The sequence below is a fragment of the Dasypus novemcinctus genome, chromosome 7 (genome assembly GCF_030445035.2).
Source record: "Dasypus novemcinctus isolate mDasNov1 chromosome 7, mDasNov1.1.hap2, whole genome shotgun sequence".
NCBI classification, from domain to species: domain Eukaryota; kingdom Metazoa; phylum Chordata; class Mammalia; order Cingulata; family Dasypodidae; genus Dasypus; species Dasypus novemcinctus.
In genome coordinates, this window is record NC_080679.1 from 48,533,389 (window position 1) to 48,550,547 (window position 17,159).

The 17,159-nt window shown below is 41.8% G+C and overlaps 1 protein-coding gene across 7 annotated transcripts in view; it reads left to right on the forward strand.

Annotated features, from left to right (window-relative positions):
* Positions 1-17,159, forward strand: part of ANKRD44 (ankyrin repeat domain 44) — a 334,769-nt gene that overhangs the window by 189,494 nt on the left and 128,116 nt on the right. For all 7 annotated transcript variants that reach the window (XM_023591719.3, XM_023591720.3, XM_023591722.3 and 4 more), the window contains exon 4: positions 13,398-13,468. In XM_023591719.3, the coding sequence (XP_023447487.1) occupies positions 13,398-13,468 (71 nt within the window). The remainder of the gene's footprint in view (positions 1-13,397; positions 13,469-17,159) is intronic.

Here is a 17,159-nt window from a genome sequence, read left to right on the forward strand (position 1 = left end):
TGTTTTTGATGTGCATATGTTTATATGCAGAATTTCAATCCATTCATTTCCATGGCAATGCAACATTCTGTTGTATAAATATACACAATGTACTTACCCCATCTTCCCCTTGGTGGACATTTAGGATTCTAATTTCATGCTTTTGCGCACATGCTGCAGTGACTATTCTTGAATATGTGGGAGTGTTTCTCTTAGGGTATATGCTTTGTGGTATTTCTGGGTGGTAGAGCACACACGTCATCAATTTTACTAGGTAATTACAAATTGTTTCCCAAAGAGGGTTGCACCAGCTCACACTCTCATTAGCTGAATATAAGTCTTCTTGTTTGCCTCATTCCATATTCACTCTTGGCATCACTTTATAATTTTCACCAATTTGATAGGTTTAAAATGGTATGTCAGGAAGCAGACTTGGCTCAACGGATAGAGCGTCCGCATACCACATGGGAGGTCCGCGGTTCAAACCCAGGACCTCCTTAACCCATGTGGAGCTGGCCCACATGCAGTGCTGATGTGCACAAGGAGTGCCGTGTCACATGGGGTGCCCCTGCATAGGGGAGTTCGACGTGCAAGGAGTGTGCCCCATAAGGAGAGCCGCCCAGCGCAAAAGAAAGTCCAGCCTGCCCAGGAGTGGTGCTGCACACATGGAGAGCTGATGCAGCAAAATGATGCAACAAAAAAAGAGACACAGATTCCCGGACCGCTGACAAGAATAGAAGTGGACACAGAAGAACACACTATGAATGGACACAGAGAGCAGACAACTTGAGGGGTAGGGAAGGGGAGAGAAATAAATAAAAAAATAAAATCTTTTTTAAAAAAATGTCAATTTTGCTTTCATGGCCTTTCCCTGATAAAATTTTTTTTAAAAAGATTTATTTATTTCTCTCCCCTCCCCCCGCCCCGGTTGTCTGTTCTCTGTGTCTATTTGCTGCGTCTTTCTTCTTTGTCCGCTTCTGTTGTCAGTGGTACAGGAATCTGTGTTTCTTTTTGTTGCGTCATCTTGTTGTGTCAGTTCTCTGTGTGGGTGGCGCCATTCCTGGGCAGGCTGCTCTTTCTTTCGCGCTGGGTGGCTCTCCTTTTGGGGTGCACTCCTTGCGCGTGGGGCTCCCCTACATGGGGGACACCCCTGCGTGGCACGGCACTCCTTGTGTGCATCAACACTGTGCATGGGCCAGCTCCACAGGAGTCAAGGAGGCCCAGGGTTTGAACCGTGGACCTCCCATGTGGTAGACGGACGCCCTAACCCCTGGGCCAAGTCCGCTTCCCTGATAAAAATTTTTTAATTGTATTTTTTTGAAGATATATAGATCACAAAAAATGTACATTAAAAAATATAAGAGGTTGTCTTCCCCCCCTCCCCCCACTTCTCCCAAATCAACAACACTTTCATCATTGTGACATATTCATTGCATTTGGTGAATACATTTTGGAGCACTGCTGCACTGTGTGGATAATAGTTTACATTGTATATTACACTCTCCCCAGTACATTCAGTGGGTTATGGGAGTATATATAATGTCCAGCATCTATCCCTGCAATATCATTTAGGACAACTCCGGGTCCCTAAAATGCCCCCACATCACATCTCTTTTTCCCTTTCCCTGCCCTTAGCAACTACTGTGGCCACTGTCTCCACATCAATGCTACAATTTCTTCCATTACTAGTCACACTAGTTCCATAGTAGAATATCAGTAAGTCCACTCTAATACATATTTTATTCCTTCATCTTGTGGACCCTGGGATGGTGATGTCCATTCACCTCTATATTGACAGAGGGCTTAGATTCCACATGGATAATGGATGCAATTCTCCTGCTTGCAGTTGTAGGCCCTCTCGGTTCCCTGGTGTGGTGGTTGACCATCTTCACCTCCCTGTTAGCTGTCCCGGGTAAGTCCAATGACCTGGAGAGTAGGAGTTGCAACTCTGCTGAGGTTCAGGTCTCAGCTGGTACATGGCCAGTACAGAGATTGAAGTCTCCTGAGTGTACACCAACCCCAGCGCCAACCACAGATTCAGTAAAAGTGACAGGAGAGGCTTGTGAACAAAGATCACATCTGAGTCCAACTGCATCACACTCAGGGACACAAATTCCAAAGTAGGGCCCACTGACAAGGCATTGAACTCCAAAGCCATCTGCCATGACCATAGAACCTGTGTGTCTCTGTAGCCCTCAGGATCACCAGTACCTTGGGTTGTACCTACTTTGGCTGTCTTTGGAATTCTACTGAGGCACATCTCCTGCCATTCAAGTTTCTTCTTCTTGCATTTGCTTTTCAAGTTTATACATAGGCAATGCAAAACTTACTCTGTCAAAGACCATGAATAATAAAATAGGTATTTCTGTTCCATATTATATCCAGTGTTTGGGAAGAGGGGAGAAAGATGGGATAGAAGGAATAAAATCAAAGGGAAAAGGAAGTGGAGCCAAGATGGTGGCAAAGTAATGAGCTCCTGGAGTCAGCTCATGATACAGGGCAGTTGTTCTTCATCCAGAGCTACCTAAAGCACCTGTTTGGAGGGCCCAGAAGACCAGAGAAGTATCCTGCAACATCCTTGAGAGTGTGGAAGGAGGAGACTACCCATCTGCACAGAGGAATAGTGAATAGAGCACTCCACGCCCTGGATGTTGGTGCTGTGGCATGCAAGTCGCTTCCAGAGCTATTCCGTGGTTTGGAGTTGGAAGTTCCATCTCCCCCAATAAAAATGGGAGCACCAACTTCAGCTACTGACTAGTGGATTCAGCGGGCTGAAGTAGAATCCTAGGAACAGCTAAACTTTGAGCCTGTCCAGGTCAGAGGGAAGCCAGTGGCCACCATTTTGACTCCACCCCAGGCACAAGGGGAAGTGGTGCTGACTGAAAATCATAGTGCTTGTAAGGACTGGCTTCTTTTCACCCAGGTTAGACTGCAGGTTAGCCTGAAACCCAGTCCCACCTCCGGCAGGGAAGAGGCTGGGGGGACCTGCACCACCTCTCTGTGAAGCTGCAAGCCACGCCACAGAGGTTGGTGCCCATTTTACTTTAGGGGTACAAGCCACCTCAGGAGCTATTCCATGGCTAGAATTGGAAGCTCCTTTCCCATAAACAGTGAAGAAGAGACAGATGTTCACTGACCTCAGCTACTGATTAGTGGACTTGGCTGGCTAAAGTATAATCTTAGAGACAACTAGAGTCTGAGCATGTCCAAACTGGAAAGAGTCTGGTAGCCACCATTTTAACTCTGCCCCCAAGCATGAGATGAAGCTGGCTGACTGAAATCCAGTGAAGTTAGGGACGGGCTTCTTTCCACCAAGATTGTACTGCAGCCCTAGCCTAGGCTTCAACCCCAACTCCAGCAGAGAGATAGCTGGCTCTCCAGGCAACTGCAAGTGCTCTCCACTGGCACAGGCTGAATAGTCGGACACCTGGGGCAGCATCCATACACCTTAAGAGAATAGGAGAGGTGCTGGCTATCCTCGGCCTCTCCAGGCAATGGCAGGAGGTTTCAATCCACACAAACAGGTTTGCTGAAGTGCCTTTGAGCCCATCTCTACCTCTGTCCCCCCAGAGGATAAGATGGGGCTGGCATTGCCTCAAACTCTCAGGGCAACTTCAGACAGTTTTGGGCTGCACAAGCCTGACTGTTGGGCACCTGTGGCTCCACCTCCTTCCCCAATAGAACAAGAGACAGACTGTGTTTGCCTAGCCTCTCTGGGTAACTGCAGGTGCTTTTAGCCCACATAGCCTGGTCTCGTGGGTACTTGTGGACCCACCCTCACCCCCCAGTAGGAAAGAAGGAGACCAGTCTTTCCATAGCCTTTTTGGGCAATGGCAGACAGTTGGCCTGCATGGACTGGACTATTGGATGCTGATGAATCCACCCCCACCCCCAATAGGATAGGAGGGGTCTGGTGTCTCCATAACCTCTCTGGACAATGGTAGGTACTTTCAGCCAACAGGGACTGAACTGTCAGGTACCTGTGGATCCAACGCCATGCCTTAAGAGGATAGAAGGGGGTTGGTGTTTCCTCAGCCTCTCCAGGCAATGGCAGGTATTCTCAGCCTAAAGGGACTGAACTATTGCACGCCCATAGAACCACCCCTACCACCCAATAGGATAGGAGGGGGCTGGTGCTTCCTCAGCTTATCCGGGCAATGGTGGGTACTTTCCGCCTACAGGACTGAACATTTGTGGTTCTGTTCCCACCCCCTAAAGGGCAGAAGGGACAGTATTTCCTCAGCCTCTCAGGGCAACTGCAGGCATATTTGGCCCACAGAGATTAGATTGTTGGGCACTTCAGAGGGTCCATTCTCACCCCCAGCAGGGAGAGGGTCTGGTGCTATGTAAGTTTACCTGAGCAACTGTGGTCATTTTGGACCCACACAGCATAGATTGCTTACCAAAACTATAGCTCCATCCCTGCCTAAGGTAGGGGAGAAAAGAGTGTGAAGCTTCATCAAAGTCTCTGGGTGACTACAGTCTTATGCCCAGCTCTGTCCCTACCCCTGACAGAGGAGAAAGTTGGGAGAAGCTTCATCACTTCCTGGGGCAATGTGGGCAGCTTCAGTCTCCATGGCTTACAGAAACAACTACATCCTTGGCTCCTACTACACAACCAGCAAGGGAGAAAAGATAAGAAATCCCTAAACTAAAGGGAGAAACTGCACCCAGAATAAATACATCTAGCAAGCCAAATGCAGAAATTCCAACAAAAAATTACAGCCCATACCAAGAAACAGGAAGGGATGGCCCAATTAAAGGAACAAGATAAGCCTGCAGATAAAATAAAGGAGTTGAGACAACTAATCTTAAATGTACAAACGAATCTCCTTAATAAATTCAATGAGGTGGCTAAAGAGATTAAGGATATTAAGAAGACATTGGATGAGCAAAAAGAAGAATTTGAAAGCATATATAGAAAAATAGCAGAACTTATGGGAATTAAAGTTGCAATAAACGAAATAAAAAATACGCTGGAGGCATATAACAGCAGATTTGAGGAAGGAGAAGAAAGGATTGGTGAGCTTGAAGACATGGCCTCCAAAAGCAAACAAACAAAAGAACAGATGAAGAAAAGAATGGAAAAAATTGCACAGGGTCTCAGGGAATTAAATGACAGCAAGACACATGCAAACATATGTGTCATAGGTGTCCCAGAAGGAGAAGAGAAGGGAAACGGGGTAGAAGGAATATTTGAAGAAATAATGGTGGAAAATTTCCCAGCCCTATTGAAGGACATAGATATCCATGTCCAAGAAGCACAATGTACACCCATCCACATAAATCCAAATAGACCAACTCTGAGACACATAATAATCAGAATATCAAATGCCAGAGACAAAGAGAGAATTCTGAGAGCAGCAAGAGAAAAGCAATGCATAACATATAAGGGACACCCAATAAGATTAAGTGCCGATTTCTCATCAGAAACCATGGAGGCAAGAAGGCAGTGATATGTTATATTTAAGATACTGCAGGAGAAAAACTGTCAGCCAGGAATTTTATACCCAGCAAGATTAGCTTTTAAAAGTGAGGGTGAGATTAGAATAGTCACAGATAAACAGAAACTGAGTTTATAACAAAAAGACCAGCTTTCAGGAAATACTAGTAAATGAAATAAAAAATGAAAAGGGGAACCTTACTACTGACCCCACGGAAATAAGAGAGATCATAAGAGGATACCATGAACAACTTTATGCTAAAAACTAGACAATGTAGGTGAAGTGAAAAAATTCCTAGGAATGTACAAACAACCTACACTGATGCTAGAAGATATAGAAGACCTCAACAAACCAATCATAGGTAAAGAGATTGAAACAGTCATCAAACAGCTCTCCAAAATGAAAAGCCCAGGACCAGATGGTTTCACAGGTAAGTTCTACCAAGTGTTCAAAGAAGATTTAATACCAATCTTACTCAAGCTCTTCCAAAAATTTGAACAAGAAAGAACACTACCAAACTCATTCTATGAAGCCAGTATCACCCTAATACCAAAGCTAGATAAAGATATTACAAAAATAGAAAATTACAGTCCCATTTCTCTAATGAATATGGTGCAAAAATCCTCAATAAGATGCTTGCTAATTGAATCCAACAACACATTAAAAGAATTGTCCATCATGATCAAGGGGGTTTTATACCAGGCATGCAAGGCTCGTTCAACAGAAGAAAATAAATCAGCATAATACACCATGTTAATAAATCAAAGAAGAAAAATCATATGATCTTATCAATTGACTCAGAAAAGGAATTGAAAAAGTACAGCATCCTTTCTTGATAAAAAATACTACAAAAAATAGGAATTGAAGGAAACTTTCTCAATATGATAAAGCCCATATATGAAAAACCCACAGCTAACATTGTACTCAATGGTGAAAGACTAAAATCTTTCCCATTGAAATGAGGGACAAGACAAGGATGCCCACTGTCACCACTATTGTTCAATAAAGTGCTAGAGGTTCTAGCTAGAGCAGTCAGGCAACAAAAAGAAATAAAAGGCATCCAAATTGGAAAGGAAAAATTAAAACTTTCACTATTTGCAGATGATATGATCGTATATTTAGAAAGTCCCAAAAAATTACAACAAAGCTGATAGAGCTAATAAATGATTTCAGTAGAGTGTCATGATACAAGATCAATATGCAAAATCAGTGGTATTTCTATACACTAATAGTGCACAATTTGAGGAGGAAGTCAGGGAAAAAATTTCATTTACAATAGCAACTAAAAAAATCAAATATTTAGGAATTAACTGAGGATGTAAAGCACCTGTATTCAGAAAACTATAATGCATTGCTAAAAGAAATTTTTAAAAAAGACTTAAATAATTGGAAGAATATTCCATGCTCATGGATTGGAAGACTAAATATCATTACGAAGTCAGTTCTACCCAGATTGATATACGGATTCAATGCAATCCCAATAAAAATTCCACCAGCATTTTTTAAGCAAATGGAAAACACAATTATCAAATTTATCTGGAAGGGTAAGAGACCCCAAATAGCCAGAAACATCTTAAAAAAGAAAAGTGAAATTGGAGGACTCTCACTTCTAGACTTTAAATCATATTACCTAGCTACAGTGGTAAAACCAGCATGGTACTGGCAGAAAGATAGACACATAGACCAATGGAACTGAATTGATGGTTCAGAAACAGACCCTCCATCTACAGCCAAGTGATTTTTTACAAGCCTGTCAAGCCCTCCTAGTTGGGGCAGAAGAGTTTATCCAACAAATGGTGTTGAGAGAACTGGATATCCATAGCTAAAAGAAAGAAGACCCCTATCTCACACCTTATACAAAAATTAATTCCAGATGGATCAAAGACATAAATATAAAAGGAAATACAATAAAGCTCCTAGAAGAAAATATAGGGAAAAATCTTCAAGACCTGGTGGTAGGTGGTGGGTTCTTAAACCTTACACCAAAAGCACGAGGAACAAAGGAAAACATGGATAAATGGGACCACCTCAAACTTAAACTTTTCTGTGATTCACCTTCATCAAGAAGGTGAAAAGGCAGCCCAGTCGATGGGAGGAAATAATTGGAAACCACTTATCTGATAAGGGTCTGATTTCCATTCTATATAAAGAGATCATACAACACAACAATAAAAGAGCAAGCAATCCAATTAAAAAATGGGCAAAAGATTCAAAAAGACATTTTTCCAAAGAGGAAGAACAAATGGCTAAAAAGCACATGAAAAAATGTTCCATATCACTAGCTATTTGGGAAATGCAAATTAAAACAACAATGAGATATCATCTAACACCACATAGAATGGCCATTATTCAAAAAACAGACAACAATAAGTGCTGGAGAGGATGTGGAGAAATAGGAACACTCCTTCACTGTTGGTGGGAGTGTAAAATGATGCAGCCTCTGTGGAAGACAGTTTGGTGGTTCCTCAGGAAGCTAAATATAGAACTGCCATATGATCCAGCAATTTCTCTACTAGGAATATATCAAGAAGAACCAAAAACTATGACATGAACAGACATCTGCACAACAATGTTCATAGCAGTGTTGTTCACAATTGCCAAAAAATGGAAACAACCCAAGTGTCCATCCACCAATGAATGGATAAACAAAATGTGGCATATACATATGATGGACTATTATGCTGCAGTAAGAAGAAATGAAATTGGGACATATGTGATAACATGGATGAGTCTTGAAGACATACTAAGTGAAGTAAGCCAGACACAAAAGGACAAATATTGCATGGTCTCATTAATATGAACTAAATACAAATAATAAACACATGGAATTAAAACCTGGAGTATAGGTTATAAGGAGATAAGAGGAGGGCTGAGAAGAACTATGGATGCTTAATGTATGTAGAACTTTTAATTAGCTTGACTGTAAAAGTGTGAAAATGCATAGATTTGATAGTAACACATTATAATGAGTAGCAACTGGTTTATAAATGGGATTGTGGCTTAGAAAGGTAGTCTGCAGAAGTAAATGCCAATAGAAAGACAGTTAAAGAATAATCTAGGGACTGAATAACACAGTGAACCCAGAGGCAGTTGAGAATTGTGGTTAAGGGTACAAATGCAAGAGAGTACTTCTGTGAGCTAGAGCAGATGTACATCACTATTGTAGGGTGATGGGAATATGGAGAAGCATGGGAAAACTACAATTGGTGTGACCTATAGACTGGTTAACAGCAATACTATAATATTCTTGCATCAATGCCAAAGCTGTACTGTGTTGATAATGGAGGTGTATGGAGAAAGTGTGCCAAATGTATGCTATGGACCATGATTGCTGGTAATAGTCTGATGGTATTGTCTCATAATCTGTAACTAATATTCCACCACGGTGTGGAGTTGTATGGGAAATCTATACATCTGTATGATTGTTTTGCAAGTTCACAATATCTGTAACAAAAATATATTTTTTGAAAAGTAGTATGGGTTGGGAGAAAATACTCCAAATGTAATATAAGGACTATAGTTGGTAGTAATAGTTTGATGATGCTCTTGCAGTTTGTATCACAACAATGCAAAGAATTGGTGGAGGGGTGATGTATGAGACCCCTGTGTGATGTTATGTATGTTTATTTTTTTTTTTTAAAGGTTTATTTATTTATTTAATCCCACCCCCCACCCCGGTTGTCTGTTCTCTGTGTCTGTTTGCTGTGTCTTGTTGCTTTGTCCGCTTCTGTTGTCATCAGCGGCACGGGAAGTGTGGGCGGTGCCATTCCTGGGCAGACTGCACTTTCTTTCACGCTGGGCGGCTCTCCTTACGGGTGCATTCCTTGCGCGTGGGGCTCCCCTATGCGGGGGACAGCCTTGCATGGTGGGGCACTCCTTGCGCGCATCATTACTGCGCACGGGCCAGCTCCACATGGGTCAAGGAGGCCTGGGGTTTGAACCGCGGACCTACCCTGTGGTAGACGGATGCCCTAACCACTGGGCCAAGTCCGTTTCCCTGTATGTTTATTTTGTAAGTTCTCAATCTTTACTATATACTTAAGGTAAACCATAATGTAAACCATTGATCATGGTTAGCAGTAATGCTTCGATATTTTTCCCTCACTTGTAACAAATACAATGTACTCATGTTGGATGTTACTGGTAGGGGAGAATTTTGGGGAGGAGCAAGCAAGACATGTGGGAATCCTATTTCTTCTGTGACTTCTGTAACCTAAAGATTCTTGTAAAATAAAGAGAAAAAAATAATTTTAAAAAAATCAAAGGGAAGAAGCCATAGGGGAAATGAAGATAGAGTCAGACAGACATACTCTCAGGAACAAAGAGAAAGATGGGAAAGTGAGAGGGAAACTCAGCTAATGTTTAGCTGAATGCTAGATGAACGTTGGCTAGTAATGGGATGCAGTACCTAAGACTTGGTCTTTGAAGTCAAACTGTTTGTGTTCAAATCTACCATTTCCCAGCTGGGGACCTGGGGCATGTTACTTACTATCTCATTGCCTTCCTTGGTTTGTTCATCTGTAAAACTGGCAGTAGTAATACTTATTACATTAAAAATATATACATTAGAATAGAGAATAAGAACTCATATCATGTCAGCAATTTTTAACATTTTTTTTAAACAATTTCACAGCCCTAATAATGGAACCAGGACACTTTGAGAACTACTTCAGGAAATGAGTAGCCACACCTGGGCCCTACCACTTAGCATTTAGAACTATTCTGTCCAGTATGGTAGCCATGAGCCACAGGTGGCTATTGAGCACTTGAAAAGTGGCTAGTTTGAATGGAGATGTGCTGTAAGTGTAAAATACACATCAGATTTCAGAGCTTTAGTGTGAAAAACAGTGTAAAATATCTTGTTAATTTTATAACGTGGTTATATGATTACTTTTGGATATGTTAATTTAAATAAAATATAATATTAAAATTAACTTCATAACTGTTGTTTATGCCACTGTAAAAAATGACTACCAGAAAATTTTTAATTACGTATGCGAGTCACACAGTTCTACTGGACAGTCCTGATTTAGAAGCTCTAAGTCTGAACTGAGCCACACCTGATCCCATATCGGAAACTGTGTAGCATTTCTTCTAAAATATACTCAAGGAAGGAGTACTAAAGTGAAGAAAGGAACATCAAGCAAATGGCCAGGTGAAAAACCTAAGACCAAAAGTGACCCCAGGTCAGACGTTCTTCATCTGCATGACTGGAAAAAATGAGATAGGGCAACCCGAAGGAATGCCTTGATGCAGACATCTCTGTTGGAAGAGTGAGACTTGAATCCAGCCCTGCAGGATGGCATGTGACCTTGGTGATATTTGTGAAAGGAATGCCTAAGAAACAGCCTAAAAGTAGATAGCAAAAATGCATTTGACCTACTATAGAGAATAAAGGTCTGTCTTCTGATAGGTGAGTATAAGCACTGGGATAAAATATACATATTTATGACTGAAGTTAAGGCCTGTGAGCATGACAAAAAGGTGAATTATTTTGAAGGGGTTGAATACCTTCCAGAATGTTGGAAGAGGAAATACTAGGACCTAGAAGGAGAAATGCTGTTGTTATTGTTTTTGTACTAGAAAAGGTAGGCTTTATAAGTGTCATCTGATACACTGTTGAAATTGATACTTAAAAGAGGAAATCTGTAAGTTGTTTTTGTTGGTAAAACTTTATTTCACACGTTTTTCTGTTCTTAATTATGTTTGAGTTCCCTTCTCCCTGGCATTCTCTAGCACTTGAGCCTTGAAAATGTGAGAGGTGTGGGGAGTGGGACTTATGAGAGTCCCCTATATTTTTTAATGTAACATTTATATAATCTAAGTATCTTTAAAAAAATAAAAATAAAAAAATTCCTGTTAAATCTCTAGGTGATGATGGTTCTTTGTGTTCTTAAGTCTTTGCAGAGCAAGGACTGTGCCTCACTTCCTTTGAAAATCTGAGAGTCATAGATTTAGAGGTGAATCAGACATTAGAGGTTATTTGGAAATATGACACTGCTAATACTTTTCTAGTGCTTTGCAATTCATAGTACAGAGCACATTTGACTCCCAATGAAGTGGTAAAGAAGTACTGTTGTTTTTCTCAGCTGCACTGTGCAGCTGAGTAGCTCTTGGTTGCTGCACCAGTATAGATGCTAAAGTCAGAACTCAAATCTGGCTCTGAATCCCAATGTCCTTCCAGGACCTTATTCATTTTACTCCAGAGCGTTTAGCCCAGTGCTTCCTGCTCCTAGTGAGAAAAACGTGTACTAAACTGACTTTAGTTGGTTCTTCATGAAGTAAGGAGCTTGGGTCCTCACAAGTTAACCGCCTGGATGGAGTTAATGGGATTTGGATTAAAATAATTTTAAGCTTGATAAGCTAAACCGCAATTATCAGTGGCTCTCAGCCTTGACAGCCTATTACAATAACCGGAGGTCCTGGGGAGCTTTTAAAAACACTTGTGCCTGGCTCCATCCCATACCGATGAAGTCAGAATGGGCCAGGAGGGCGGGCGTTCTCTGTCTTTATTTCAGCAATAACGATGTTCTTGTTTTCTGTAATTAATGTCGTTAATGGTATTTGTTTTTCTTTAGGTAAAGAGAGTATAGTGTATCTTCTATGATTTCCTTTTAGCCAGTGCCTTAAACTAAACTTCTGGCTCACTTTTACTCATGGAAGTCCCCTGCTGTCTCTTTAAAAACTTTTAGCTGTCAGCCGACCTTGACTGAACGGACATTAGTCAGCCTCTGCTTCCACTTGACTCACTTTCTCAGCCCCTGTCCCTGAGGCACCTCCTCTGAACTTCCCCTTCTCTGCTTTACTTTCTAGTTTCTTTGATTTATCCCTCCACTCTTCTTTCTCCTGAACTTCCTTCCTCATTGTCCTAAGGCTGAAATAGGCTCCTTTTCTTCATCTGCAGAGATAAAAGACATTTTTCCCTTCTCCTCCCCTTTTGTAGGCCTTTTATAAAACTTTCCACCTTTGACCAGAAGAATGTCCAAAACCTTGAATTCCCTAAAAAGGAAGTGCATAGTGGGTATTGCAGCCGTTCAGATATAGTCCTGGTGGACTTGCGCTCATGGAGAATTGCAAAAGCGTCACTGAAGAAAGGAATATTTTGCTTTCCCATGAATTGGTTCAGCCAGGAGATTCTGCTCCACAATGATTGACGTGGCTCACAGAGAGAGGAACATGAGGCACATGGCTAAGTGTGAGCTGGTTTTGATGTGTGCTTATCCTGTCTGCCCACCACCCAGTCTGAGAAGTGAGCAATCTACGTTGGTTTAATGGTGTGTCTGTTCAAAAGCCTTTTGGAAGTGTCTTCCTACTGAATATCTGGCTAGATCAAAGAAACAATTGGGATTCTTGGATGAAGCAAATTTCTGCTGATCCTTTTGGTCCAAATCAAATCTCATCAGAACTCAACTTTACAAGATTTCTTTAAAAACTAACAGACCTCCAGTATGTATTCGCTGGAAAGTTGCTCATCCCTAACAGTTTTCCAAGAAGGGTATTTTGTACCCTATGAGGTAAATGTACTTAGTGATTAATTAAAAATAAAATAAATTTATATATATAAGATTATATATATTATATCCAAGAATATACACATTATATTCAGGAATATATTTGTACATACAGGTATACATACAGATATGTGTGTGGAGATGTGTGTGTGTATTCCCGAGTTCTTCATTCTTCAGCACCTACATTTTCATAGTCTCAGAGTACCTCAGCTTTCTTGCAACTGTCCTGAGAGACTACATTTCTCATCTAGACATTACTCAATGTCTGCTATATTCTTAACTCCTAGCCTTGCTTTTTCCACTGTGCTAGGTGTCTTGTCCTGTCCAGTGACTAGGAAGCACATTAATTACACAAAGAGATGGAAAAATAGTGGTTCTATTAGGCAAATGGGAGCAAGATATAGCAGTTGACTTAACCCTAGCAGAATTTTCCTCAACTCTAACCTGTGCTGTTTGATTCCAGGAGCTCGTGTAAATGCCAAGGACAACATGTGGCTGACCCCACTGCACCGGGCTGTGGCCTCCAGAAGTGAAGTGAGTGATTATCATATTTAATCTAGCACCTCCTGTCCCTAGAAAGAGAAGGGTGTTTGCTGCTGAATTAGGGATACTCACTGGTGAGCAAAAGACTTACCTTTAATGCAAGAAGGTTACCAAAAATGAACAGCTGTTCATTTACGCACCTCCTGTGTGGCAGGCATGGTGCTAGAGGGGTGTCTGGGGTAGCCCAAGAGGGACAAGAGGGTCATTGACTTCAGCGAGATACCAGTTGAACTGGTCCTTAATGGATGCCTCAACCCAGGGACTCACCAGGCCAAGAGAAGGAGAGAAGGCTGAGGCAGGAGATAAACATGCTAGAGGACAAGAGGCATTTAAGTGTATGTATGATAGCTTCTGTTGGATGAGCGTGGAACATGAAGGTTTAGTCAGAGACATGTCTTATTTTAAAGACTGGGCCAAATTACGGAGGTATCCTCTGAGCAGTGAGGAGTGGTCACAGCAGAGGAGTGATATACTTAGATCAGTGTTTTAGAATGACCACTTTGGAGACAACATGACAATAGGCTAGAGGTGGAGGAATTTCAGGCAGGATTGCCAGCAGGAGGCCAAAGACACCTAAAAATGCCAGGAGGGAGCTTGGAAAGAAGTCAGTGATTTGAGAGATAATTATAAGTTACCTCATAAGAGTAAGGTGGAAAAGATACTTCTGGGTGAATGGTGATGCTGTTTACTCAGAAGGCATAGAAGCAGAGGAGCTGGGGTTGAGGAAGCTCATCGGTTCAGTCTATGCATGCTGACTTTGGCAAACATGTCACTGATTTGTGGGCTCCATGATATCAGGGATCTGTATTTTGTTTCCTGATGTGCCCCAAGCCTGGTGCATTGTAGATATTCAATAAATAATTTGTTGTTGAATGCAGGAGATTCAGGTGAAGAGGACTAAAAGATTATCTTTGATGATCTTTACAGGTCTAGAGCTCAGGGTACAGGGAGGATGATCATTAACACCATTGTAAATGGATCAGCTGGTGCAGTGAGAGTAGAAACATAGTAGAAGACCAATGTGGAGAGAGGGGGTGGCAGGGAGCCTGGTGAATACCAGCCTCGATGCCTAGTCAGAAAAGGTGCCCACCACCCAGGAACACAAGCTGTGTAACCTCCTAGGAGCTAGGCATGTGATGATGGTCTGTGGTAGCTGGTTTTAGTGAAGTGAAGCTGCTTCTCTGCTACTGCAGAAGGTAATGTTCTCCAGGTACACATAGGAGCAAGAGGTATTGCTGAGAAAGCATCCGTGGAAGTCAGAGGTATCCATGGCATCATCAGGGTCAGCATTTCCTCTTTGACAACCATCTGGAAATTTCAAAATATACTTGGTAGTTGATAGCTTAGTGCCTGTAGTGTACTAAGAGGTAAGTTGTATTCTCTGTCATTCTAGCCCACATAGAATGAGGAAGGTACGTTGCCTGGCCCAGATCCTGGGGAATTCAGAATCTTCATATTACCCTGTATTTCAGTTATGTCTTATCTAGGAAAGCAGGTACAGTGGGCTGCTTGAGTTGGCATGATCAGCTTCATGACCCAGCAGAGTAAGACCACTTGGTCTTCAGTAAGTTTCTTTTAAGTGTCTCTTGGAAAATAATGGTATTTTCTCTTTTGACAAGAACCAGGTCTTTTTAGTTCAAAAAAACATGTGCCAGGCACTGTGCTTGGTGATAGAGCTACAAAGGAAAACAAGACACAGGGTGCTTGCTTTTAGGAAGCTTATATTCTCATAGGAGAGAAAGACACAAAAACAGAGATTTCAGTAATATGCCACCTTTCCCAAGTTGCCTTTGTTAACTAGCAGAAAAGCCTTCAATCCTCAAAACATCCATTTTCCGTCAATCATCATCTCTCCTTCTTTACGACTTTAGTATGTTTGGATTCAGTTAGCTCAATGATGGATGGACCTTTATATCTGGAAAAAAGCATTTGTTACTTCTCCAAGTAACCAGCTCCCTCTGTAGGTTTGTTGGGGTAAAAAATTCACCAGCTGATAATGTAACTAGAAAACAACCTTGAATAAGAGGGTCAACTCAGACCAGCAGAATATCTCAGCCTACATGTAATATCAGGTGTCGAAAATGCTTTTTGACCTTGAATAAAAGGGGGAAATGGAAAGGACAAATGAATTTATATGGCTATGAGTCTCCAAAAAAGAGTCGGGAGGTCATCAGAGGGATCGCTCTTATGCACACCTCAGCGGGGTCCCAGAGACAGCCAAAATAGATACAAGTCCAGGTATTGGTTCTTCTAAGGGCTACAGAGACCCACGGGTTCTACGGTCATGGCTGATGGAGTTCAGTGCCATGTCAGTTGGCCCTACTTTGGAGTTTGTGTTCCTGAGTGTGATGGAGTTGGACTCAGATGTGATCTTTGTTCACTAGCCTCTCCTGTTACTTTTACTGAACCTGTGGTTGGCACTGGGGTTTGGTGTATGCGCAGGGGATCTGAATCTCTGGTCTGTCCATGTGATAGCCAGGCCCTGAACCTCAACAGTCCTGAAACTCCTATCCTCTGGTTTAATCAACTTACAACAGCCAGCTAACAGGGAGGTGAAGAAGGTCATCCACCACACCAGGGAGCCAAGAGTGCCTACAACTGCAAACAGAATTGCATCCACCATCCATGTGGAATCTAAGCCCCCTCTTGATATAGAGGTGGTGTGGACATAACCATCCCAGGGTCCACAGGATGGAGGAATAGAGTATGGATTAGAGTGGACTTGCTGATATTCTATTCTGGAACTATTGTGATTAGTAATGGAAGAAAATGTAGCAGTGATGTGGAGAAAGTGGCCATGGTAGCTGCTGAGGGTAGGGAGAGGGAAGAAGAGATACAATGTGGGGGCATTTTCAGGACTTGGAGTTATCCTGGGTGGTACTGCAGGGACAGTTGCTGGACAGTGTAGGAACTGCCATGGCCCACTGGGTGGACTGGGTGAGAGTGTAAACTACAATGTAAACCACTATCCATGTTGTGCAGCAGTGCTCCAGAATGTATTCACCAAATGCAATAAATATGCCACGATGATGACAGAGGTTGTTGATGTGGGAGGAGTGGGGTGAAGGGGTGGGGGCTATATGGGGACCTCATATTTTTTTAATGTAACATTAAAAAAAAAAAAGGAAAAAAATAGGTAAATCCATAGAGAAAAGCAAAAGATCAATTGTTGTCAGGACCTGGGGTAAGGGGTAAATTGAGAGAGTTCTTTTGGGGAAGATGGAAATGTTCTGGAATTAGATATTGGTTTTGAAGATGGTTGCTTAGCATTGTGAATGTACTAGAAACCACTGAATTGTACACTTTAAAATGGATAAAATAGTGACTTTTATGTTTTGTGAATTTTATCTAATCTAAACAATTTAAATTAAAAAAAAACAATAAAATGCAAAAAAAAAAAATTCCCTTGCAGATGTCTCTTGCCAGAAAGCGATTAAAACCAAAAAACTGTGAATTGTAAATAATCAGGGCATAGATAAGCTCACCGAGGAGAATGTCTTCATACTAATATCTGTCACAATGAGTTGGAATAATTCTTTTGAAAATTGGAATCTCTGTTATTGGAGCTGTCTGTGGAGTGGACATCTTCTCTCCAAGCACATCGCTATGCTGCAGAAGTCCTAATTTCAGATCACCTTCTTTGAACTTGGTCCATTGCCATTATTATTATTGTGTTTAATTT